This window comes from Alexandromys fortis, unplaced genomic scaffold (genome assembly GCF_014885135.2).
Source record: "Alexandromys fortis isolate MF-2015 unplaced genomic scaffold, M_Fortis_MF-2015_v1.1 scaffold_150, whole genome shotgun sequence".
In the NCBI taxonomy this organism is placed as follows: domain Eukaryota; kingdom Metazoa; phylum Chordata; class Mammalia; order Rodentia; family Cricetidae; genus Alexandromys; species Alexandromys fortis.
The window spans coordinates 1,386,160-1,412,040 of record NW_026068027.1 but is presented as its reverse complement, the minus strand read 5'-3'; the positions used below and the strand labels follow the sequence as shown (position 1 = coordinate 1,412,040).

The following is a 25,881-nucleotide window of genomic DNA, read 5'->3' as shown; positions in this document are numbered from 1 at the left end:
TTCTCTGGCCCCAGCCCCCCACAATCCACTGGTCTCCAGGCAACGGCACAAAAGGAAAGTAGAGAGGGGCCTTGGAGGCCCAAGCAGAGCTAGCTGTAACCCAATCCAACCCAGTACCTGGAAGGGGTGGGAGCGCTGTCAGAGAGACACCTAGCTAGGATGGAGGAAAGAAAAGACGGGGTTAGGGAAGGTGGCTGCAGCTACAATAGCCCTGGCCAGCCTGGGAGCTTCTGAGAAAGCAATCTCGGAGAAAAGTGTAGTGAGCCCCATGGGAGACATAACGGGGTGCTAGGAGAGAGGGGAAAGATGAGATGGTTACATAGAAATTAAGAGGTACAGGGAAGGAGAGAGGGCAAGCTGAAGGATACAGGAAGGAGAGCAAAAAGAGTGCGGCTCCCGCCCATTCGCCAACGAAAGGTTAACCCTAGAGGATGAGTGAGAAAGGGTGTAACCTTGAAATTCTTCCCACCTCAACCTCACCTTGATGTCTAGTATGGTGTCCTGTAGGACTTGGGCTCCCCCTAGTGGCCACAGCTACCCATGGGCAGATCCTGCATGCCAGCGTGAGCCCTGGCACCCAAAGCATAGTCATCTTTAAGAGGGTTTGACCCCCAGGGTGGTCCCTAGGCTGAGTGGTCAACACCACAGTCCCACAGGAGCTGAAAGGTTAGAGGGCCTCTAGCCATACATTGATGTCCTCCTCATAGGCGAGCTGTTGAGCCCTTCAGGTGTCATGTCCAGTTTACTAAAGAACTCGGATTCCTCAGGCCCACCTTTATTCCCAATAACATTCTTCCCTCCCCTTCTTCCCCCGTTCCGCAGTCCAAAGAAATTGGTTGCCTTGAAGTCCTGTCTTCAGAGCCATCCAAAATTCTGTTGAGGAGGCCCGTACAGGAATGCTTTAGTTGCTAGTCTATCACTCACCCCAACTCTGCTCTAAGACTTTGGGAACCAAAAATACCTTACTCCTCACCCCAGATACACACTAACCCTTGAGGGACTCCTGGACCGAAGGTGAAGAATCCTTAGTTCATGAGAGAAAGGAAAAAAGGGAGGAGGAGGAAGAGGAGGAGGAGGAAGAAGAGGAAGAAGAAGAAGAAGAAGAAGAAGAAGAAGAAGAAGAAGAAGAAGAAGAAGAAGAAGAAGAAGAAGAAGAAGAAGAAGAAGAAGAAGAAGTAGAGGAGGAGGAGGAGGTAAAATCAGATCTCTGAGTTTGAGGCTAGCCTGACCTACAAAGCAAGTTCCTGGACAGCCATGGCTCCACAGAAACCCTGTCTCAAAACAAACAAACAAACAAGGCAAAATCAACATGGATTCCCACCTAGACAGAGATGCCACAGACTTGGTCATACGTTCAGTGGCTTTCTTTTTTTTTTTCTTTTTTTGTGCCCTCCCCAGCTCTGCTGTCTCATTTCACCAATATCCAGTCCTTTTGTCTTCCCTCCTCTCGTATGGAACAGAGAGTACAACTCCTCGGACACGGGGGTGCACTGTGATTCAGACTTTAATGGTGGTTCTCATTTCAGAGCCACAGAGACGTGGCAACTGTGGGACATGGCGTGGGGGAGTGAGGCAGTGCTCTGGTGCAGCTGGGGAAAGACTAGGGAACAAAGGCTGGGGAGAGAGCCGTGGGGGGGAAACCCCAGGGCACACAGTGGCATTCTGTGAAGTACCAGGCTTCAGTTAGTACACCAAATGAAACGATTGCTAAGGCCCTTTTCTGTTACCTTCCCATGCTAACAAAACCTCCCATCCTGGGTCATCTTGGGATGCAGCCACATGAAAATGCGGTTGCCGAATCCTGTCAAGTCACGTCAATTTCAGACTATAGTTATGGGGAGCTGACTGATTGACAAGCTGAACAATAAATAAATAAATAAATAAATAAATAAATAAATAAATGCGAACGCACACACAAAAGCTTTGCCAGGCATGATCACGCATCCAGCACTCCCCAGACACCAAGTCTATATATAGTTCATGGCAGATACACAACATGAAAATGGCAGAGAGGCACACATGCCACACGGTCCCATCCTAAACACCTCAGCACACCGGTCCTGAAGCTCCTGTCAGACACTGATGGCTCCTCTGGACTCCGTTCTAATCTTCATTCTCATTTACAGTTTTTTTTTTTTAAGAGAAGAGAGAATAGATAGGCAAGTGGGAAGGATGGAATCCCAAAATCTGGGGCCCAGAGAAGAGGAAGAACAGCAGCAGCAGGGGACTGGGGAAGCCAAGAACAGCCAGAGCAGGTGAGTTGAGGTGTTCTGGGTGACTCTGGGCGCATCAGGGTGAACCATGGCAGGTCAGGACAGCAAGGGGGCTCCAGGAGGATGAGACAGAGATGCCAGTCTTCAGGCAAGCGAGGGTTCACAGCACACTGGGATTTCGGAAATTATGTCCCGCAAAGCGAGCTTCATCCCCCAGCTCTTCCTCAATTCTGAGAGATGATCCAGAATATGGCAGTCAGGGGAACAGGAGGGATCTGCTTTCCTCTCTGGGTCCCCCCAGGCTCCTTCTCTGAGGACTGCCCCAGGGTGAGCATTTCCTGGCTTATGGTGTAGCCTTAGTGACCTGTCAATCAGACCCTCCCTAGCCCCGCTAAGTGAAAGTCTTCCTAGCATCAGCTACTCTCTAGGTCCTGGATGCTAGATGTGGGAAGACGGCCTAACGGGGCGTTCAGTCCCAGACCTGGGGTTCTTGTTTTTCAGGGACCCTCCTCACCTCATGAGCTGGTTGTACTTCGCCAGACGTTCGGATCTGCATGGGGCACCAGTCTTTATCTGAAACATTCAGGGGATATACAGCTTAAAGATTTCCTTCCCCTGGTTGGATGACCCTACTCCCCTCCTGCCATTTTCTGAGACAGTTTCATAGAGTGCCAGGCTTGCCTTAGATTCCTGCTTCTCCTGCCTCTGCTTCATAAGTGTTGGGACTATAGGCATGTACCACCAAGTCCGGGTCATTTGTTTGTTGATGGTTTATTTATTTACTTTGGTTTTTTAAGTCAGGGTTTCTCTGTGTAGCCCTGGCTATCCTGGAACTCACTCTGTAAACCAGGCTGGCCTCAAACTCAGAGATCTGCCTGCCTCTGCCTCCTGAGGGCTGGGATTAAAGGGATATGCCACCACTACCCAGCTTGTTTATTTGTTTTGAGACAGGGTTTAACTATGTAGATTTGGCTGTCTTGCAACTCACTATGTAGACCAGGCTGGTCTTGAACTTATAGAGATCCTCCTGCCTCTGCCTCCCGAGTGCTGGAACCCAGGACTTTGCACATGTACTGAGGTTAGCAACTGAGCTAAACCTCCAGACCTGAAACTTCTACTCTGAGGTTGTATTAATTAATTGTAAAAATCAATGCTTTATTGATTTTGTGTCTGCGTATATGTCTGTGAGTCCGCTCCTGCCACGGTGTGCACGTGGAGGTCAGAGGACAGCTGGTGGGAGCTGGTGCTCTCCTCCAGCACGTGGGTCCCAGGAATCACACTCGAGGTGTCAGTCAGGCTTGGCACCAGGCACCTTCACCTGCTGAGCCACCTCACTAGCTCAAAACCACCCCCTTTTCCTCTTGTTTGTTAAGACAAGGTTTCTCTATATAGCCCTGGCTGTCCTGGAACTCATTATATAGACCAGGCTGGCCTCGAACTCACAGAGATCCGCCTGCCTCTCGAGTACTGGGACAAAAGGTGTGTAATGCCAATGCCTAGCAACACTTCTAGCTTCAAACTCCCCTGACTGTCAGACTTCCGGCAGGACCACCTGGGCCTAGCACCCACCAACCCTACGGAGATCTCTCCTAAAACCGCAGACTGGCTCCACTCACCTGGCCCGTGCACAGTCCCACTACCAGGTCAGCAATGAACGTGTCCTCTGTTTCTCCGGAGCGATGACTCACCATAACCCCCCAGCCGTTCTCCTGGGCCAGCTTGCACCTGCAGGACACACCAGCACTGACCTGCTGCCCCGAGGCGCAGGCATTCCCTACCAGCCCCAGGCTTGCTCCCAGTCAAGAAACGGCTGGAGGAGGAAAATGACTAAGCGGAAAGGCCGCGGGGAGGGGGGAGGCGGATCGCGAAGTGCAGAGAAAAGAGGAGTGTGAGAATTGCAAAGGGTACCCAGCTTTCACCAACACTCCAGGGCAGACGCGGGATAGGAGGCCTTGGAAGAGGGAGCCAGAAGGAACAAGGGCCAGGCCGGAGAAGGCCGCAAACCACTCACGCTTGGATGGCTTCCGTGACCGAGCCGATCTGATTGACCTTGAGCAGCAAGCAGTTGCAGGCCTTTTCCTCCACGGCGCGCTCGATGCGCTTTGGGTTGGTCACTGTCAGGTCATCACCCACTATCTGGATGCCGACGTTGGCTGTGAACTTGGACCAAGCTGCCCAATCATCCTGGTCAAATGGGTCTTCGATGGAGACCACTGCCGAGGGAGCAGAGAGGGACCATTAATGCTGCTTGAGCTCTGGAGGGACACCCGCCTTTGACTTGCCCCCTGACAAAGCCTCCTCATCCTTGTCCCCCCCCCCCCCCCCATCTTCCCAAGCCTGCTTGGACTCCTGTCATTTCATAGTTTTGTCGGGGCCCAGGGAGCTGTCCTTCTCATACCCTCTCTGAGTTCTATTCTTATTGCCAGGGAGTCCGCCCTCATTCCTACTCTAACTCTCCTTCTGAATTGGTGTCTGTTTTACTTTGCCCTCCCTCAGGAAGATGGAGGCCAGCAACCTCCATGGAGTGTGGCAGAAGCCCTTGGTAGATCTGGGGACTCTGTAACTCTTTCCAGGCAGCAATGCCAACTCCAGTATCTACCTTCATCAAAGACGCTAAAGCCTGCCACTTTCCTCTTACATCCATCCATGTCTCCCCATCCCTGCTCCTTCCACCCCCCCCCCCCCCCCCCCCCCCCCCCCCCCCCCCCCCCCCCCCCCCCCCCCCCCGCGAGGACCTAGTAGCTCTGAGAGCCCAGATTCTGAACCAGATGGAGGAGATCCATTACAGCTACAGGACACTCAAACCTCCTTCCCCTTCTCCCTGCTTCTCGGGTTCCTCAGGACATTACCTGGTACCAGAATGTACCTGGTAAGGTTCACAGTTGCCCTACAGGGTCCCTACCTCTTTCTGCTCTCCCCTCTTTCTCTCTCCCACATCCCTAGCTCTCACCAGGATAGTTCCGAACAAAGTCCTGGTAGAGTGCCCCCAGCTGGTCCCCACTGATGTATCGGGAAGGATCAGCGGGGGACTTGAAATCCAAGTCGTATTTGCCATCACGGTAAAACTCAGAGGCAGCGACGTCCATGCCGATCACGATCTTTTCTGTGTAGCCAGCCTTGTCAATGGCTTCCTTCACCAGCTCCAAGGCTAGAGACAAGCACAGTGAAGTTATGGGTAGGAGAAATGGGTCGGAAGGAAAGAAGGAGAAAGAAATGCAGAGTGGAAGGGGAGGTGTGGCTAGGGTCTGGAGAGAGGCTAGCCAGGGAAACAGAGGAGTGTTAATCTGTTACTAGTAGTGCTGGTTCCCCTCCCCACACCCCTCGCCCACACCTCTTCCTGGTGCTGCTTCTTGAACCCAAGGCCTCATTCATTTGAAGCAAGATGTCTGCCCCTGAGCCACATTCCTACCCCCTTTTCTTTTTCATTTTGAGAAAGGGTCACACTAAGTTGCCCAGGCTGGCCTTGAACCCAGTCTGTAGCTTGGGCATACCTCGAACTTCCAATTCTCCTTCCTCAGCCTCTAAGTAGTTGAGATGATAGGTCTGCACTACCAGCCTGGCTAGCAGAGTGTGTGCGCGCGCGCGTGTGCACATGCATGTGTGTATTCTGCCTGCATGTATGTATTTGCTCCATGCCCATGCTGGTGCCCACAGATGCCAGAAGAGAGTCTTAGATCCCTTGGAATTATGTGGGTGCTGAGAACCAAACCTGAGTCCTCTTCAAGAGCAGCAAGTATCCTTAACCACAGAGCCATCTCTGCAGCTCCTAATAGCGGCTTTCTTTGGTACCACATCATAGTAGCCTTTTACATATATATTATCTCATTTAGTCCTCAATGATATTTGTAGAACTTGGATTATTACTTTTTGGTTTTGTTTTGAGATTGGTTCTCATCCTGTAACCCTAGCTAGCCTGGAATTCTCTGGGCAAACCAGGCTGACCTTAAACTCAGAGATGTACCTGCCTCTACCTGAAATTAAGGGTGTGCACCTCCATGCCCTGCTCAAATGCTTGGTTTTTCTTTGTTTTGTTGTTGTTGTTGTTTTTTCCATTTTCTGGTTTTTCAAGACAAAGTTTCTCTATATAACCCTGACTAATCTGGAACTTGTTCTATATACCATACTGGTCAAGAATTCACAGAGATCTGTCTGCTTCTGCCTCCCAAGTGCTGGAATTAAAGGCATTATCAATCCCACACCCTCTCAACCTCACCCCCGGCAAATAATTGGATTTTTTTGTTTTGGTTTGTTTTTTTGTTTGTTTGTTTTTTGTTTTTTTTTTTTTTTTCTTCTGTGAAACAGTCCTGGCTGTCCTGGAACTCAGAGATCCTCCTGCCTCTGCCTCCCAAATGCTGGGATTAAAGGCATGCGCCACCACCAACTGGTAAATACTTGGTTCTTTTTTTTGTTTTGTTTTGTTTTTCGAGAGAGGGTTTCTCTATAGCTTTGGAGCCTGTCCTAGAGCTAGCTCTTGTAGACCAGGCTGGCCTCGAACTCATAGAGATCCGCCTGCCTCTGCCTCCCGAGTGCTGGGATTAAAGGTATGCACCACCACCTCCCGACCAAATACTTGGTTCTTAAAAGACCACTTCTGCATCTTATTATCATTATCATCATCATCATCATCATCATTATTATTATTCTCTTTTCTTTCTTTTTGGACATGGTTTTATGTAGCTCAGGCTAGCTTCAAACTCATAGCAACCCTTAGGCCTCAGCCTCCCAAGTGTTGGGTATTTCAGCCAATAACTCTTCTGTGTTCAAATAAAGTCAAAGACTCTGATTCCGAGCAGAGTCTGTGTACTTTGTGTACCCATCTGCATGCATTTGCATGCGTGTACATTTGTGTGTGGTGTGGTGGCCTCAGCCTGAGCAGACGCTCTACCCCTGAGCCATACCCCTCCCCCAGTACCTTCACTTGTGACCATGACCTTTACAGTCCCCTTCTGCAGCACAGAACATGGACCCTGGGAAGGGGACAGGACTGATGTGGAATTACCTCCCTAGAGCATGGTATATGTCCTCCAAGTCTGTTGTGTTATAGGATGAAATGGACCTTACCCAGACCGCGTCCCAATAATCTCTGTTCCAGCGAGGACCTATGCTAACAGTTTGGGCTGGGCAGGTAAAAGACTGATATCCAAGGTCTCTGTGTGACATCCGAAGGCCCCCTGGAGCCCACCCTAAGGGCTGGTACCTCTTGAGATTTTCAGAAGTTCAAGCACCTGCCACCAGTCCCCTCAGGGCCCACGTGTGCCACCTTTCCCAGCGTGAGACTCAGAGCTGGGGTAAGGGCTCCAGGCCTCACCTTCGCTGTTCTCCAGGATATTGGGGGCAAAGCCACCTTCGTCCCCCACATTAGTGGCGTCCTTGCCGTACTTGTCCTTGATGACCCCCTTGAGTGTGTGGTACACCTCTGCCCCAAGACGCATGGCATCCCGGAAGCTCTCAGCACCCACTGGGAGGATCATGAACTCCTGCATGGCCAACTTGTTCCCAGCATGAGAACCGCCGTTGATCACATTAAAGGCCTGGGGAGCCACAGATGGTCAGGGAGTCAAAGAGTCACAGAGGAGCCAGAGAGCCTTCCCTCCTGCCCCGGGATGGGATCTCCAGCTCCCCCACATGCCAGGCTCAGGTTCCACATCCCCACCCTTTCTCTCTAGCTGCCCCTTCTCCTTCTTCCCCTCACCCCTCACCAGCATGCACGTCCCCTCCTTCTCTGGAAGAGACTAGGCTCACCGGCACAGGCAGGATGAGGTCTGAGTTCCCAGCCAGTTGAGCAATGTGGCGATAGAGGGGTAAGTCCCTCTCGGCTGCCCCAGCCTTACACACGGCCAGAGACACACCCAGGATGGCATTGGCCCCGAACTTGGCTGGGAGAGTAGAGAGGAAAGCACTGAGCAAAACTGCCCCTCCCTCTTATAGCCCCTGCCCCTCCTATACTCCCAAGGAAAGTTAGTTAATGAGATCCACCCAACCTCCCGCAGCAACTTATTCATTTTCTACCACAAATAGAGGGGTTGGGGGGGAGGTGACAAGAAAAGGAAGGCCTCGCCTCTTCCTAAACACCCCTGGACAACCTCGTGCCAACTCCTAGCTTTCTGTCTTTCTGTCTAATGTTGCTCCCTCCCTCTGCAGTGGCTTTGGGCAAGGGAGGAGGAGGTCCCCTGATGCCCACTGTGCCCCCAACACAGCCCCTTGCGTTCTCTGTGCTTTCTCTCTCCTCCCAGCCCAGCCCCTGCTTACATTTGTTCTCAGTCCCGTCCAACTCCAGCATCAGGTTGTCCAGTTTCTCTTGCTCCACCACGGAGAGACCCTGTGGGCAGAGCCCCCATTACTCAGAGCCAGGATAGAGGCTGGGCCCTAAGACAGAGGGTCCCCTCCTTCACACACAGTCTTCTGGGTGAGCAGGGTCCACCAGATCCGAGACAGTAGCCTGCTCTGCCAGCTTTAGGGACCTTGAGCTCCTGCTGGGGCAGTAAGCAGTATTTCCCTACCCTTCCCTCTGTAGCCACAATTCCTAAAGCATGGGCTCTTTTTGCCTCCCCTTGTCCCTCCCTGGGGCCAAGATTTCTTCTAGGATTGGGGTCTAGCCGCCACCCCCAGGAAAGAGCGGGGCTCACCGAGCTGATGAGGGCTGGTGCAATGGTGGTGTTGATGTGGTCCACTGCCTTCAGGACACCTAGAAAGAGGAAGAAGGGCTGGTCAGTTCCAGGAGGGGGTGGAGAGGAAAGGAGGGGGATGTCATCTAGGGGGCTGGGGCATGCTAAGAGAGGGCCACCATCACCTTTGCCTAAGTAACGCTGTTTGTCCCCATCCCTTAGCTCCAGGGCCTCATAGATGCCAGTGGAGGCTCCGCTGGGGACTGCAGCCCGGAAAAGACCTGGAAGAAGACGTACAATGAGCAAGGAGGGACCTTCCAGCCTAAACTCCTACCTGCTACATCCAGACTTCCCCACAGACTGCTCCTCACACACACCGAGCCAGCTACACAAGCAGGGCCTCCTCACCCGCCCATCTGAGGCCTCACAGACACATGTGGGAGGCCGCAGAAACAGCGCTATGCTAGGCAGAGCATGCGTGCTCCTGCGCTGGCACAGGCACACAGACACAGAGGCAGGGCCGTTCCCACTCTGAACTAGAACACAGACCCATCTAGCCCGGCTCTACAAGTTGAGGAAGATCAGATTCCACAATTCAGCTATGGAAACATGGCCTAGCACCCCCTGGTCCCTGGGCATGAAGGAAAACCTCTGAAATCTGCCAGACCCAGCACAGGGGAAGTGGGGGCTGTGGAAAGCCCATGCCCCGCCCATCACCTTTGGCAGTATGGAGATCCACCTCCACGGTGGGATTCCCACGGGAGTCCAAGATCTCTCGGGCCCAGATCTTCTCTATAGACATGATGATGGTTGGGAATCTCCTTGGATGGGAGAAAGATAAGAGGCTTGGAAGGGTGGAGCCTGAGACCAGTGGGAGGGGCCAGAGGCTGGGAGGGCTGGGAAAGAGGTTACTGCAGTGGCTGGGGGTGGGGAGGAGCAAACTGCAGTGGGCCTCTGTAGAAGGAAGGGGTTCTTCCCCCCCCCCGTGGAGATAGGGAAAGGTCAATGCAGTGAGGAAGGGGAGCTCGCTGCAGCAGGGGCGGGGTACATCTCACGACAAGCTGGGAGAACCCCGCAGTGAAGAGGGGAGGGGCATGGCAGCTATTCCTTCGCCCCTCAGCAGCTTCACCGACCAGTGGGGTTCCCCTAGACTTCCCCAGGCAGGATGGCTGCCAGGCTGATATTTTTTCCTTGGATCTTGGAACGGGAAGATGAGGGGTTGTCTGGGCAAGCGGAGCCCCAACTTGACAGCCCCCATACACAGGGTCTATAAAACACTCTCCGGGGTCATCACCTCTCTCCCAAATATGAGTTCCTCCTCTTTTCAAGAGGAGTCTGGCTGGGGACAGCATCCTGGGGTCAGGCCTCCAGACCCTAGGGGCTGCAGTGAGGAATGGTGAGGTAGTCCAGGCTGAACCCATCGTCTTCTCTACCCCCAGACAGATTCCCCACTCCTCTCATCCCTCCCCCATGCATCGGAGAAGAGGAAATGTCAAAGGAGAGAGGCGAAGAGAAGGAGGGACAGAAAAACGAGTCTAGAGCAAGTCTGAGGCAGCCAAGGAAGGGTGAGAGAGGGTATCTTCCCAAATGCAAAGCAAAAAGGACGTGCCGGGAAAACACGCGCCACAGGCCGAGACATCGAACTTAAGAAACAAATCGGCAGGACCCTAGGCGAAGACCGGCGTGGGGAGAGGGGCAGGCGAGGGTGGAACCGTGCAGTTAGAGAAGCGGGTGCAGAGAGCTGGTACCTAAACCGGGAGGAGGTAAGAGCCAGAAAGCCGGGAGCTGTCCGGAAAGGCCTGGGATGGAGGATGCTGGGGAGAGCAGGTGACAAGCAGGTCTGCAGCGTCACCCTCCCGGTGCGCCAAGCCCAGGACAGAGGGGAGTGAACACGGCAAGGAGCAAGTAAGGGGGATGCGGCCCGATGCGGGCCTCACCTCGAGGACTGCAGACTCAGGCGGTGGCAGTGGCGGTGGTGATGGTGGCGAAGCAGAGAGAGCAGGAGTGGCGGCGGCTGCGGCTCCCAGCGCGGGCGGGGGGCGGGCAGGGGGCGGCGCCTACAGAGCCCGGCTGGCGCATGTGACCCGGAGCCCCCGATGAGTCAAAAGCTGCAGGCGGAGACGCACGTACGAGCGCGGGTGGTGGTGGGGAACGGGTGGGGGAGGGGAGGGGCGATCCAGGACCAGGATGGCCACCCCCTAAGCGCACTTGCGCTCATAACCCATGTCCAGCCAACTAGAGGGAAGCAGGCGTCGCCTCACTCCAGCACTGCGGCAGGTACTGACCCATGCTGGTGGAGAAGCCCATCACGCGGATCCATGAACTCGGTCAGACTCGAGAATATCAAAATACTGTTTTATTTGAAACCTGAACTGTCACGTCACACCACAGTCCACCTCCTCAGCTCCTTTCTCCAGACAACCCCTACTCCATCCTGGTTACCCCAGACCTGCTTGAGGGCTGTCCCCGATCTAGGCTCCAGACAGAGCTTAGGAGTTTAGGCCCATAGAGCAAGTCACACAGAGATGACCACCAAAGAACCTGGGCCTTGGGATATGATGAATTTTTAATTCGGAGACAAAAGACAGCAAGTATCTTCCACTTCCATCACAGGGCCATGAATGTTGTGGTCCCCCACTGGAGTCTTATCAATTCTTGAGGCCAGCCTCATTGGTCTCCTGGAAGAAGAGGACAGAAGGGCAGCTTGTGTCCCACTAGAAAGGCCCACATCCCTGGGCTTCTCAGACTCTCTGCTTCGCTGCCCTCCTTTTGCCTCCCCACCTGTGTCCTGCTATTTTTAGATTCAGATTTAGTGCAGGATCTTTTCCCTGGCCCAGCTGCATCCTCCATGTACCTCCAGCCACCTCCTTTCCCCACGAGCTCCTCCATGCCCCAGACCTATCCCTTTGCAGGGTATGATTACCTATCAGTTCCTCTGTCTGCCACTCACTTTTCTGGTCCCCCATGTCCTTTATCAGCTCTTCCTGGGCCTCTCATCTTTTCTTCATACCCAAGATACCTACAACCCCTAAGTCTACTCTCTACTAAGGGTTCTCCTGGCCTCCTCTGTGTGCACAACCTTTGACCTGCAGTTGCCCTTCCGGCAGCATCTCCCTTACTATGGGTTTAGGAAGAGCTGCTAAGACGGTGGCCGATAAGGTTCCATGTCTTGGTCTGCATCCAGATCCTGTTCCTGTTCCTCCTTCAGCCTCTGACGGATCTCCTCTGCCTCAGCCCGGTCCTCATCCTCAAAGAACTCTTTGTCTAGGCGCTCTAGGTTTGCCATCTGCACCAGGGCCTCCTGGCGGTAGTCAGTCTCATCTGCACACGGGTTGTCCAGCATCACCAGGGCTCGCAACTTGGGCAGGTCCCGCAGTTTGGCCAGCTCCCCCAGGTCAGCAATCATATTGCTCCTGTGGACGAGGTCACGAGGGCTTACCTCGAGAGCATGGGCTTTGATCGCTAGCCAGGAATTGGGCTTCCTCTGCAAGAACACCGCCAGCTGGGCCCTAAAAGCAATGACTGTTGAGGACTGATCTGCCAAGTGTGCCTCTACTTCTCCACTGCTGGGATTAAAGGCGTGGGCCACCACGGCCAGGCTACATTTTATGCCTAATATCAGTGAAGGGCTGTCCTCTACAGGTGATGCTCAGCTCAGGAGCAAAGAAACCAGAAATGGAAAGGTAATGGGGCCTAGGAGAGAGAGAAGGGCTTTATATAGGATACAGACAGGAAAGTGGCATTAGAGTCAGATCGAATTGCTTACAAACAGGGATTAGAACATAGTGGTGAATTCCTATAATTTAGCTCCGCAGGAGTTCAAGAGGTTGGGACCAGCCTGGTTAATGTAGCAAGACCCCATGTTTGAAAATGAGAAAAAAGCCAGATATGGTAGTGAATGCCTTCAATCCGAACCCTCAAGAGGCAGAGGCAGGCGGATCTCTGAGTTGAAAGCCAGAGAAACCCTGTCTCGAAAAACCAAAACCATTAAAAGAAAGAAAAGAGAGAGAGAAGAAGAAGAAAAGAAAAAACAGATTCTTTTAGATGTTCAGAGCTCAAGAAGATCTTTGTGTTGCTCTTTGAACCAAATGCAGGAGAAAGAAAGGAAAGCAGAGGAACTAGGGAGATGGCTCAGTGGTTAAGAACACTGGTCTTCCAGAGGCTCTGGGTTCAATTCCCAGCACCCACATGGCAGCTCACAATTGTCTGTGACTCAGGTACCAGGGGACCCAACACCTATGGCAAAACACCAAAGCACATAAAATAAAAGTAAATGAATTAAAAATATTAAAAATAAATGGAAGACGGAAGGAAGGAAAGCAGAGGACAGGACCCAGAAGGAGAACAAGGGAAGGACCCAGCTGTGGGTTACTGGGAGGGCCATTGACTCAGAAGCTGCTGTTGGTGATGGCTGGGTGCAAGGTGGGTGTTAGAGAGGCTGTACCCCATACCTCAAGTTCAGGTACTGCAGTGATTTCATCTCCTTGGAGAAGCCATCCAGAGTTTCAATCTGGTTGTCTCGGAGATGCAAAGTGGTCAGGTTGCTGAGGTTCTCCAGGCCTTCTATCCTCTTCAGCATGTTCTGAGCCTACACTCAGCATGCAATACAGTATGACTCAGAGAGGGGAGCAGAGGGAGGGAGGAGGGGGTAGAGAAGGGACAGATAAGAGAGTGTGGTATAGAGAATAAGGAAGTACAAAAGTAGGTGAGGTGGCCTACTCCTAACATAAGGCAGGAAGGTTGTCATGAGTTAGAAGCCAGCCTGGGCTACTTAGTGAGTCTCCAGGCATGTCTGGACTATAGTGTGAGTGAGACCATATTTCAAACACTACTCCCCAAAATAAAAGATAAAGAAGAGGCCTGCAGTATTGCTCCATGAGTCAAGCCTGACAACCCGAGTTCATGCCCCAGTAGCCCACATGGTGGAAAGAGAACTAACTCCTGCAAGTCACCTCTGACTCCATCTGCAGGCTGGGCTGTGATTATCCCCAACGAAAAGGAACTGTAAAGTAATTTTAATTTAACAAGAAAAAGAAGTCTAAAGACCAGGTTTCCCAGAACTAAAAAATGACAACAACGATGATGATAAAAATAATAATAAAAAAATCATTACTGGAAACTAGTTTCTGGGCTAGGGAGGCAGCTTGGTGGTAGAGCTCTCTCATATGTGCAAGGCACTGGTTTCAACTCCAGATACGAAGAAGGAGGAGGAGGAGGAGGAGGAGGAGGAGGAGGAGGAGGAGGAGGAGGAGGAGGAGGGGGAGGAGGAGGAGGAGGAGGAGGAGGAGGAGGAGAGAAAAAGGAGAGAAAAAGGAGAGAGAGGGGCAGGTGCTGGTGGCACACACCTTTAATCCCAACACTCAGGAAAGAGGCAGAGGCAGGCAGATCTCTGTGAGTTTGAGGCCAGCCTGGTCTTCAAGAGCTAGTTCCAGGACAGGCTCCAAAGCTAGAGAAACCCTGTCTTGAAAAACAAAGCAAAAAGAAAAGAAAAAGAAGGAAAGAAAGAAAGAAAGAAAGAAAGAAAGAAAGAAAGAAAGAAAGAAAGGGAGAGAGGGAGGGAGGGACGGAGGGAGGGAGGAAGAAAAGCAAAAGAAAAAAGAAGCTGCCACTAGGACAAGAGCTCAGTTGTAGTCTCCTGCTGTGTTCTCAGAGGTCTTCTCCATCTTCAAGGTCATCTCTAATTATGGAAGAACTGCTTGAAGCTACCATTGGTCCAGGAACCCCACTCACCCACGGAACAGTGGCTGTAGTACCATTCTAGAAAGCTGCATGTCCAGCCTAAACAGACACTTAGAGCCTGGTTTGGTGGTGCACAGCTATGATCCCAGCACTCACTTGCAGAGACAGACAAGATGACAAGTCTGAGCTATTTAAGGAGTTCAGACTAGCATACAGGGAGATCCTATCTCAAAAGTGAAGAAGACTTGGAGTCAGAGCAAATAGCTCAGCAGTTAAGAGCACTTGCTGCTGTTTCAGAAGACCTAGGTTCAGTTCCTAGCACCCACATGGAGTTCCTAGCTCCAATTTCAGGGAATCTGACCTCCTTTCTGATCTCCAAGGGCACCACACACACACACACACACACACGCACACACACACACACACACACACAGCACGACCCATACATACATACATACATGTAGATAAAACACTCGTAGACATAAAAATAAATAATCATTAAAAGTAAATTAATAGAACAAAATAACAAGATATTGTGACATACATCTGCAAATCCCAGCACTTGAGAGACTGAGGCAAGAGGATTGCTATGAGTTCTAGGCCTCCCTGGGTTATATAGGCCAGTCAGGACTACATGGTATGACCCTTAAAAACCGAACCAAGCCTGGCAGTGGTGGTGCATGCAGGAGACAGGGACAGGCCGGAGAATTCGAGGTCAGGCTCCAAAGTTACAGACAAATTTTGTATTGAAAAACCAAAAACCAACCAAACAAACAAAAAAACAAAAAACCCAAATCAAAAACAAACAGACAAAACACAGGCCATGGAGATGGCTCCGTCAGTAAAATTCTTGTTATGCAAGCATTAGCACCTGTGTTCATGCCCCCAGCACTCATATAAAAAGCCAAGCTTGGGGGTGTTCAGTCTGTCATGCCTGCTATTGGGGTAGAGACAGATAAATCCCTGGAGCCCACAGGCCAGGCAGACAAATTAATCAGGCGTTTCAGGTTCTGTGAAAGAGCCTGTCTCAAAATACAAGGTAAAAAGCCACTAAAGAAGATGCTTGAAGTCCACCTCGGGCTTCCACACACAGCACGCCTGTGTGTGCACATTCGTGTGTGCACACGTAGACCAGAACACACAAGTAGATTATAGCTGGGCAGTGGTGGCCCATGCCTTTAATTCAAGCATTTGGGAGGCAGAGTCAGGCACATCTCTGAGTTCAAAGCCATCCTGGTCAACAGAGAAACTTCCAGGACAGCCAAGGCTATAAAGAGAAACTCTGTTTCAAAAAATCAAAACCAAAAAATATTTGATTATAATGGTCCTTCCTGGAATCCTGGCAGTGGGAAGATCAGGAGGAGTTCCAGTTCCTCCTCAGCTATACAGTGCGTTCAGGTCAACCAGGGCTACAGAAGACCCTGTTTCGGGTTGGACACTGGTGGTGCACACCTTTAGTCCTAGCACTTGGGAGGCAGAGGTCGGTGGATCTCTTGAGTTCAAGGCTAGCCTAGTCTACAGATGGAGTTCCAGAATAACCAAGACCACGGTTTAAACCTTGTCTTAACCACCCCCAGCCAAAAAAGACTCTCTCTCGATAAATAAATATTTAAGTGGCTTCCTTGGCCTGCTTTCTGTACTTGAATAGCACATTTTGCAACAACCTGTACCAATACATTTTCTCTGTATTTTCCACTCATCATGTATTGTAGCCCTGTTAGGTTGGAAACCTACCTCTCTTGTTCCCTCCCTCTTTTCCTCTGAGAGTCAGAGTCTTATTCTGTAGCCCAGGCTGGCCTCTAACTTTCAGCAGTCCTCCTTCCTCAGCCTCCCAAGTACTAGGAATATAAGCATAAGACTGTATGTATTGTCTTAGCATTATATTTCCACAGCATCAGACATCATGCAAGGACTTGTCATCCTCGTGGTGAGGAAGCTAGGTAGAAGCCAAGGCTGTGTGTGATCCCTCCCCTGCACCACCCTAGGGCCCAGTAAGCTACCAGGAAGAGATTCTTCAGTTTAGGAAGGTTGATTCCCAATGTGCTTTCTAGCTGGTTCCCCCGAAGCTCCAGGGTGTGCAGGCTCGTCAGTCTTTCTGGGTCCAGACCACTAACATGACGGATGCGGTTGCCTGCAGAAAAGGACAGAGTCAAGTGCACAAAGGTCCCTTCTGGATGTTCAGCCTTAGAAATTTTGGCGCCTCTGTATCCTCTCTCCCTCTGATGCAGGGTGGAAGGGAAGAAGGAGCAACCCCGGAGCAAGATCTCTGGAGCCCCAGGGCAAGTGAGCCTAGAGGGTTTGTCTGTCAGTGCTTTGAGAATGAATTAGTGACCCCTAAGCAATGCACTGGCCTGACTCCTTCCCTCCTGCACATTTTTGGCCAAGTGATGTTTCCCCTAAACAACCAGCTTGAAATTGTCATCTGTGCTAGGCCTAGTGGTTCTAGCTACCGAGGAGCCTGAATTGGCAGAATCATAAATCTAAGGCCTTCCAAGGCTACTATTGGGTGAGTGAGTTCAAGCCCAACTGGGGAAACTTATGAGATCCTGTCTCAAAATTAAAAATAAGTCGGGGATTGAGAGATGGCTTAGTGACTCAGAGCACTGACTGCTCTTCCAGAGGATCCGAGTCCAGTTCCCACAACCGCATGGTGGCTCACAATCATCTGTAATGAGATCTGGCACCCCTTCTGGTGTGCAGGTGTCCATGAATACAAAGCACCCATACATAAAATGCATAAATAAACCTTTTAAAATCTTATAAAAAGTAAAATTAAAAAAGTTACAAAAACTGGGGATAGCCGGGCGGTGGTGGTGCATGCCTTTAATCCCAGCACTCAGGAGGCAGTGGCAGGCTGATCTCTGTGAGTTCAAGACCAGCCTGGTATATAGAGCTAGTTCCAGGACAGGCTCCAAAGCCACAGAGAAACCCTGTCTCGAAAAACCAAAAAAAAACTGGGGATATGGTCAGTGCAAGAGTGCTTGCCTGGCATGCACAAGGCCCTAGATTCAATCCTTTGTAACACACACAAACACATGCACGCACACACACGAGAGAGAAGAGAGAGGCAGACAGACAGAGACAGAGAGACCAGAAGAGGGAGATTGTTACCTGTGCCTTTCACAATGACATTTCCCCAATCTATTTTTCTATAGAATTTATCTCCTTTTTGAGTTTTCTGTTTTATTTTTTGAGACCAAGCTGACCTGTAACTCCCTATGAAGCCGAGACTGGCCTTGAACTCTAGCAATCTTGCTTTAGTCTCCAGTGTGTAGGAATTAGAGTTGCAAGCCACCAAACCTGGCTTTTATTTATTTATTTATTTATTTATTTATTTATTTATTTCCGAGACAGGGTTTCTCCGTAGCTTTTGGTTCTTGTCCTGGAACTAGATCTTGTAGACAAGGCTGGCCTCAACTCACAGAGATCCGCCTGCCTCTGCCTCCCGAGTGCTGGGATTAAAGGCGTGCGCCACCACTACCCAGCTTTTACTTACTTTTTTAAAAAAAAATTTATGTATTTATTATATAGACAGTGTCCTGGCATGTATGTCCACACATCAGAAGAGGGCACCCCAAATCTTGTTATAGATGGTTGTGAGCCACCATGTGGTTGCTGGGAATTGAACTCAGGACCTCTGGAAGAGCAGTCAGTGCTCTTAACCTCTGAGCCATCTCTCCAGCCCCAATTTACTTCTTATGCTCATTGTTAGGTGCCCCTCACCCTAAACTAGAGTCTGCATAAGAATAGAGATTTGCTCATTTCTGTATTCCAGCATGAAAGAACTGTCATAAAGAATATTATAAGAAGGGGTCAGAGAGATGGGTCAGTGGTTAAGAGCACTGGGTGCTCTTCCAGAGAACCTTAGTTCAGTTCCCAGCACCCACATCAGGCAGATCACAGGAGTTCTGACACTTTCTTCTGGCTTCCGCAGACACCTGCACATATGCACACACCCGTGATTAAAAATAAAATTAAAAAAGAATATTATAATGAACTATAATAAATGTCTTTTTTTTGACCAGGCCTCATATAAGTATAGGCAAGGTTTTATGTTTTTTTTTAATTTATTTATTTATTAAAGATTTCTGTCTCTTCCCTGCCACTGCCTCCCATTTCCCTCCCCCTCCCCCTCCCCCAATCAGGTCCCCCTCCCTCATCAGCCCAAAGAGCAATCAGGGTTCCCTGCCCTGTGGGAAGTCCAAGGACCTCCCACCTCCATCCAGGTCTAGTAAGGTGAGCATCCAAACTGCCTAGGCTCCCACAAAGCCAGTACGTGCAGTAGGGTCAAAAACTCATTGCCATTGTCCTTGAGTTCTCAGTAGTCCTCATTGTCCGTAGGCAAGGTTTTAATACTGAGTTATACCCCCAGTCCTGCACGTCCTAAACACTATGAGTGAGTCCATAGAGACAGCTGAGTGACTCAGCCAAGAGTCATATACTGCCTACTTCCGTCAGCCCTGTGCAAGGAAGGGAAGTTCTGTGTAGTTCTTCCTAAGGACGCACCTTTGAGATCCAGGCTTACTAGACGGGGATGAAAGATGCCTTCTGTGTCCACAATCTGGTTGTAGGAGAAACTGGCAATCTGCAGGTAGGGCAGCTCGTTCATCCGGGCACTTCGCAGCTGATTGCCATCAGCCTTGAGCCACAGGAGGTGGGTGAGACTGTTGAGTGGTGACAGGTCTGTAATGTGGTTCTCAGAGATGTCCACGTAACGAAGATGGATGTAGGAGCGCAGCAGGTTGATGTCCGTGAGGTCCCTAGGAGATGGGGGGAGATTCACCATAAAAGATAAGAACCCAGCAAGAACTGAGAAGAGATACTGAGCCAAGGGCAGCAGAGACAGTTTATAAAGGGATGACAGAGTAGGAGGGGGAAGAGGAGACAGGTGGAGTCTTGTTCTTGTTTCTCAGTGCAGCGATCAAAACCAGAGCCTTGTACATGCTAGACAAGCCTTCACTGTGGAGTCTCAGCCTGGGCTTGGAGATGTAGCTTCGTGGTAAAAAGGCTTGTCTAGCCTGTACAAGGTACAACCTGACCATGGACACTAAAGACGTCTTCCTTCCTTCTCTTCCCATTAGGTCAGATGAGAGAGTCACCAGGTCTAGCCAAAACACCGGAGAACAAGAGAGGGGAGGCTGGCGGTGCTCCAGCTTCTTGGTCCTCACCTGTCTTTAGCCTCTAGCTTAATGTACGCATGAGCCAGTCCACTGCCAGTCTTGCAGAGTAAAGAAAGCCCTTCCTTCATCATGGCCTCCGTGAGGGGGGTGGGCATCCACTGTAAGAGGAGGGCAGTAAAGACATCTCTATGCAGCTCTTCTCTAGCCCTCCCCGCTAGCCCCCAGCCCCCAACCCCGGGACCCCTCCTCCCGGCTCTCACTTCCTCAGAGACTTCTTCCCCATCCTTCTTGTAGTCTTCCCACTCCTCCATCTCCTTGTCCTCCTCTTCCTTCTCCAGATCATCCTGGTCCAGCTCAATGTCGTCCAGGTCATCTTCATCCGACATCTTACTCCCCTCTGCCCTCTGGAGTCAGCTGAAACTCAGTCCTGGCACTGAGAAAAGAGGTCTTAGTTCCCACCCCATCACACCCTCCGGTTCCCTCACCTTCATTTCCAGGTACCCTGTATAGCGGGCTACCTCTGACCTCCCACCGTGCAGCTTTCCTCATCCTAGAGAACATGTTTGGGTTCCCAGCCTCTGTTTGGAGGACCCCGCTCCCTCCGGGACACCCTCCCAAACTCCTGACCATTCTGGCCTTCACAGTGGCTCCAACTCTGACCCAGCCAACCCATGTTCCTGCTTCCTGGATTCCCTTTGATAGAGTCCTACATGTCCTCCTAAAATCTTCCTCCACCAGACCCTCCTCCCCTCTTTTACCTACCTACACCTCACCTCCGGGTTCCCTGTCACCCCCTACCCCGTCTCCATTCATTTCTTCTAAAGCCATCTCTCTGCTTAACGCCATTGCCCTAAGGCGCAGTCTCCAACTCCCCCACCCTGCTCGCCTTCGGAGGGGGGCGCAGACCCAGGTTCTCTTCCTCTAGCAGTAGTTACGGAGAGGATTTTGATGCTGAGAGGCCAGGACTACTTTTGTTGTTGTTGTTGTTGTTGTTTTGGAAGACGCAACTGGGGGAGGGTAGTCGAAGCTGTGTACCGTTGTTATGGCAACGGGGGCGGGATGGCTTGGCTTTGCAGCCTGCTTCCGTTAAGAACCCGGAGTAACCCAACCGTAAAGCAACAACCCCAGTGCCCCTACAGGCACCTTCAACCGGTAGTTCAGTGGTTGCCAAGTTACGAGGCCAAATTCCCACTCCCACGAACCTGGAGGAGACAAGGAGAGTGTCACGAGGCTAATTGTCCGAGGACATTAAACAATGGTCCACTTAGAACAGCACTGCAGAGAGGTGGGAGGGAGGCGGGGTTGGCCGTTATGTCCTTAAAGGGACCAGATGTCCGTTGCAGAGGTGCTATTGTGCTTTAAGACTATCCCTAAGAAGCAGAGGGGGTTTGGAGGAATGGAGAAGCACGAAATGCCAAGGCTGGGATCTGCTGCTGCTCGAGTTCAGCTCGTTTGCTATTTTCTGGTAAGCCTCGGAAGGTGTGCTCACAGAGCAGAAGCCCTGCCTTAAGAACGCCCTGCAGGTGACAGAGAGATGGCTCAGCGATTAAGCGCGGTGGCTGTTCTCCCAGGATTCCCAGCACCCACACACTCCAGCTCTAGGGAGATCTGATGCCCTCTTCCGACCTCCAAGGGCACCAGGCAAACACATAAAACAATACACATAACATGATAAAATTAATAAATCTAAAAAAAAATGGAGGCCCGGCTTGAAGCCTTGGCAGATGTGCAGTTTAGAAGCCATTTAGCTTCGATTCTGTAGAATAAACTTTAGCGGCTGGCAGCAGTCTGCCGAGTAACTGGTCTTTTTAAGTAGGCGGGGTTGTTTTGAAGTCACTTTTCCTCCTTAGCCTCCCAAGCACTGGAATTACAGGGACGGCTGCCAGAGCCCAGCTAATGCTATCTTGTGGAATCTAAAGAAAACAGAGCAATTAGGTGATACAGGAAGATAGGGGACTATTTATCTTGTTACACGCTTTAGATAAAATGCAAATTGGAGGCTAGAGAGACGACTGGGTGGTTGAGAGCTTTGGGTCCTTGCAGGGGACTCAGGTTTGATTTTCAGCACCCACAAAAGGGGGCCCATTATCCTAACACTCCATCTCCAGGGGAGTCAATGTCTTTGGCCTCCACGTCCATACTTCCCCACCCCCACAGGCTTATAGTTAAATCTTTTTAAAGATTGCAAAGAGGTCTGATTCTGTGTGGGCTGAAAGTCAGGAAGTGTTCCTTTGGATTTGTCTAGCTTGAGGAACAAAATCTTTCCATTTGTTGTCAGTGAACTGGGGCCTTCGGGACAGCAGGGACTTCAGAGTATGAACACTAGGTTCCCAACAGCTCGATGACTCAATCGCTGTGCGTTCTTCAGGTCATGCCGCACAAGCCTGTATTATCTAAAAATACATATTGCTAAATGATGCATGGTGACATGCAACTGTCAACAGTAGCTCTTGGAAGTTGAAGCAGGAGGGGTTACAGCTTGGACTACCTCAAAATGAAACAGCACACACCTCAAAGGATTAGAGAATTTTCAATAAATGGTTTTTCACTTGGTTACCCTTCAGTAAAGAAACTCCTGTCCCCGATTCTCTCCTGAGTATTCTCAGTACTGAGGTGGTCAAGAAGAGAAAAAAAAAATGAAAAACAATGTTTTGAGATAAGATGTTCACTATGTAGCCCAGGCTGGCCTCGACTCACAGCAATCCTGCCTCAAGCTCTGGCCAGCTGGAATTAGAGGTGAAAGAGTAAAAGTTAATATTCTGAAAGCTGGAAGTGCTTTGCAAAAGGAAATGATTGTATTAAGCCAGCCATGGTGACAACAGTCTTGCAGTCCACAGTACTTGGTCACCGAGGTGTACCGGGTTTTTCTTTTAGGCGAGCAATCTGCTCCCAAATCATGACGCAGAGACTTCTTATGAGTTTTGAATGTTTGGCCTAGTTTAGGTTCATTTCTGGCTGGCTCTTTTAGCTCAACCTGTTTCTCCTTATCTACCTTTTGCCTCGAGGCTTTGTGCTTCTCTTTTCTTCTGCGTCTCTTCCTTTCTCTGTTGCTCACAGTTGGCTGGTGTCTGCTGGGTTTTGCCCCAGGCACATCGCTGCCCCCTTCTCCTTCTCTTCACATTCCTCTCGTCCTAGAGCCTAGGGCCTAGGTTCTCCAATTTATTCTCTCTGCCTGCCAGCCCCACCTAACCTTTCTCTGCCTAGCTTTTGGTCATTCAGCTCTTTATTAGACCAATCTGGTGCCTTAGGGAGGCAAAGTGAAACAAAGGCAATACAAATTAAACAAATGCAGCATAAACAAAGATAACACATCTTTACAACTTTATAACAAAGGCAGCAGAAACAAATGTAACACACTTTTACATTGTTAAAGTAACATTTCACAGCATAAACAAATGTAACACATCTTTGTCTAGTTAAAATGTTATTCCACAACATTGAGGCAAAAGGATTGCTAGTAAATTCAAAGCCAGCCTAGACCGTGTGCAAAGGGCAAGGTTAGCCTTGTCAACGGTACAAGAGGGGAGACAGTTGCTTCCTGTTACCTTCAGCAATCTGAGGAATTCCCTTAATCCCTTAGGGACACAGTGACCACAGGTCAACCCTGGATTCCTGGCTTCAACGGGGAAAGTAACCTCAGACTATCACATGAAATCTCAATCTTAATTTAAGTATAGCAGCTTAAATTAAACAAGACTCAAACACTGACAGCAACAGCCAATATGCCGGGTGAATGAGGAACATCTCACACGGTTCTGAGAGAGAGAAGTAGTCTTCTCAGGGATGAGTCTCCTAAAAGGTGGTCACCAAGTGGTCAGCCCCAGAAACAAACAAGTACCAGGAACATTAAACAGACCCAGCAGGTTGCATTGATATATTTATCTGCATATATGTATATATAATTGTAATAATTAGAAAAAGAGGCCATAGGAGAGATGGAAGAAAGGGAAGGAGGTAGAAACTGTATAATTATATTTTAATAAAATAAAAATTAATTAAAAAATTTATAGCTAGCTAGTATGAAGCAGTGTTTAATTTTTTTATTATTATTGAAAGATATTTGGAGGTGGGGGAGTAGCTGGAAGGATGGCTCAGCAGCTAAGTGCACTGGCTATTCTTCTAGAGGACCCAGACTTGATTCCTAGCACCCACATGTCAGCTCACTGCATGTTCCAGGAGAGCCAATGCTCTCCTCTTGCTTTCTTGGGTACCAGGCACACATATGGTACACATACAGACATACATTCAGGTAAAATGCTCATCCACATAAAAAAAAAATCCAAAAAAGATATTTTGGGGGCTGGAAAGATGGCTCAGTGGGTATAGTGCTTGTCAGGCATACATGAGGATCAAAGTTCTTCTGGCCTGCAGACATACACACAGACAGAATATTGTATACATAATAAATAAATAAATATTAAATAAAATAAAAACAAACGCAACAAAAATAAAAGTTCGGAAGTGGAGGCACACACCTTTAATTCCAGTGCTGGGGAGGTGGAAACTGGATGTTCACTGGTTAACGGATGTTCACTGGTTAACTAGTTTAATTAAGTCATGAGTTCTATGTTTAGAGACCCTGTCTGAAAAGATAAAATAGAGAAGAACAGAGAAAGACACCTGAGGTCCACCTCTGGCCTCCCACGAGCATGCACAGAAACACACTCACTCACTCACTCACTCACTCACTCACTCACACACACACACACAGAGAGAGAGAGAGAGAGAGAGAGAGAGAGAGAGAGAGAGAGAGAGAGAGAGAAACATTATTTTAATTTTTTAAGACAGGGTTCTCTGTGTATCCTTGGCTGTACTGAAACTCATTGTGTAGATCAGGCTGGCCTCAAACTCACAGAGATTCACCTGCCTCTGCCTCCCGAGTGCTGGGATTAAAGGTGTGCACCTCCACAATGCGGCTAACCTTTTTAATATAAACTCTAGGCTTGCCAGTCAAGAGAGGGAAAGAGGTCTTTGAAAAGAAAGGGTAAGCTCACCTGAGAGCTCCACCCTTACAAGTTTTACCACAGTGGTAGAAAAGATGTTGGTGGTTTGAAGCTATTTTCTTCAAAGGGTCAACAAGGAAGATGAGCAGGTGGATCCTGGGGCCCCTGAGGGTATTACAGTGGCTGGATCTCACAGGAATGCAGGAAGGCAGAATAGAGATATTCTACTGTAAACCAGGCTAATTCTGAGATACCCAGAAACTGTTACCTCTGTCAGCAATCTCCACAGAGAATGCTGTTAATAGTGTTGGACAGGAATAAGAAAGGATATGTCTTTGCTGGTGAGAGAGACTTCAGACTGTAGGGGGAGGAAGACTTTGTGTGGTAATTTGAATGTAATCGGTCCCTATAAACTCAGGGAGTGACCTGTTAGGAGGTGTGGCTTTGTTTGGAGTGGGCATGGCCTTGTTGAAGGAAGTGTGTCACTGTGGGGGTGCGTTTTGAGATCTCATATATGTTCAAGCCACGCCCACTGTTTCAGTTTCCTTCCTGTTGCCTGTGGATCAAAGATGTAGAATTCTCTGCTTCTCCAGCACCATGTCTGCCTGCCTGCCACCATGTCCCACCATGATGATAAAGGAAAGACCCAAGTGATGGGAAAAGGTATGGGTTTTATCTGAGGAGAAACAGACATATTAGATCCATCTTCGAGTGCACTTTTGTTAGACTTTTACTCTGGGACAGGTTTTGAGGGCTAAGTCCCCAGGGCCAAGCCTCGTCTAGTCTCTGCCTTTTCAAGGGGTTCACAATGTTGGGGTTAAGTACACACATAATTCAGTACAATGAAACAGGTGCTATCATACATAACACTGACCAGCAGAATGGGGCTTTTACTGAGTGGCAGGAGAGTTTCATTATTGTTATTATTTCTGCTTTTCATGCTAGAGATGGGACCTAGGGCCCTAAGCATGCTAAGCAAGCATTCTCCCACTGAGCCACACCCTATGCCCACGGAGATCATTTTACAGTATTTGTGTATATACAATATTATATATTTGGGGCAGATTCCAGACGGCCGATGTACCTGTATCACAGGCCTGCTCAAGGAAAGCAGGTGGTTCTCCTGGCTGGAACAGTAGGTGAGTGTGGGGGTGTGTACAGTGGGAGGGAAAACAGAGCTGGATCCCAGCCGGGAACTTGGCCTTTATCCTGGAAGCTGTGGGGAGCCACTGAAGGTTTTGTTCTGTGTTTAGTTGGCAAGGGCTACATGTACACTATGCAATCAGAGCTAGATTCTCTACCATGCTTGATAGCCTTCCCC

General features: G+C 49.8%; 2 protein-coding genes across 10 annotated transcripts; both read right to left on the bottom strand.

The window, feature by feature from the left end:
- Positions 1-1,486: 1,486 nt before the first annotated feature.
- Positions 1,487-10,911, bottom strand: Eno2 (enolase 2). The gene is made up of 12 exons (XM_050164027.1): positions 10,756-10,911; positions 9,536-9,639; positions 9,004-9,099; positions 8,840-8,898; positions 8,463-8,532; positions 7,956-8,089; positions 7,522-7,744; positions 5,164-5,361; positions 4,225-4,426; positions 3,830-3,938; positions 2,728-2,786; positions 1,487-2,443 (listed from the first exon to the last, which is right to left on the bottom strand). Exons 2-12 carry the CDS (start codon positions 9,618-9,620, stop codon positions 2,374-2,376), a joined length of 1,305 nt encoding a protein of 434 aa, XP_050019984.1. The 5' UTR covers positions 9,621-9,639; positions 10,756-10,911; the 3' UTR covers positions 1,487-2,373.
- A 245-nt stretch (positions 10,912-11,156) lies between these two features.
- Positions 11,157-20,959, bottom strand: Lrrc23 (leucine rich repeat containing 23). Of its 9 annotated transcripts, none has more exons than XM_050164153.1 (8): positions 20,820-20,959; positions 19,878-20,050; positions 19,666-19,775; positions 19,004-19,257; positions 16,498-16,628; positions 13,270-13,406; positions 11,938-12,231; positions 11,157-11,496 (listed from the first exon to the last, which is right to left on the bottom strand). In XM_050164153.1, exons 2-7 carry the CDS (start codon positions 20,001-20,003, stop codon positions 11,958-11,960), a joined length of 1,032 nt encoding a protein of 343 aa, XP_050020110.1. In that variant the 5' UTR covers positions 20,004-20,050; positions 20,820-20,959; the 3' UTR covers positions 11,157-11,496; positions 11,938-11,957. The 9 variants fall into 9 exon arrangements, with proteins under 9 accessions (XP_050020110.1, XP_050020109.1, XP_050020107.1 ...); XM_050164152.1 differs by having other exon boundaries at positions 19,878-20,044; positions 20,820-20,927; XM_050164150.1 differs by lacking the exon at positions 20,820-20,959 and adding an exon at positions 20,495-20,743.
- Positions 20,960-25,881: the final 4,922 nt, after the last annotated feature.

Bases quoted from the DNA above. Each gene is read 5' to 3' on its own strand.
- Eno2 (XM_050164027.1), bottom strand. From the start codon at position 9,620: ATGTCTATAGAGAAGATCTGGGCCCGAGAGATCTTGGACTCCCGTGGG. The intron at 8,533-8,839 runs GTGAGCCCCGCT...CTCTGCCCACAG, and splicing joins CACCAGCCCTCATCAGCTCG to GGTCTCTCCGTGGTGGAGCA. The intron at 8,090-8,462 runs GTAAGCAGGGGC...CTACTCTCCCAG, and splicing joins GGACGGGACTGAGAACAAAT to CCAAGTTCGGGGCCAATGCC.
- Lrrc23 (XM_050164153.1), bottom strand. From the start codon at position 20,003: ATGTCGGATGAAGATGACCTGGACGACATTGAGCTGGACCAGGATGAT. The intron at 13,407-16,497 runs GTAGCTTACTGG...TGCTGAGTGTAG, and splicing joins AACTGAAGAATCTCTTCCTG to GCTCAGAACATGCTGAAGAG. The intron at 12,232-13,269 runs GTATGGGGTACA...CCTCGTCCACAG, and splicing joins CTGCAGTACCTGAACTTGAG to GAGCAATATGATTGCTGACC.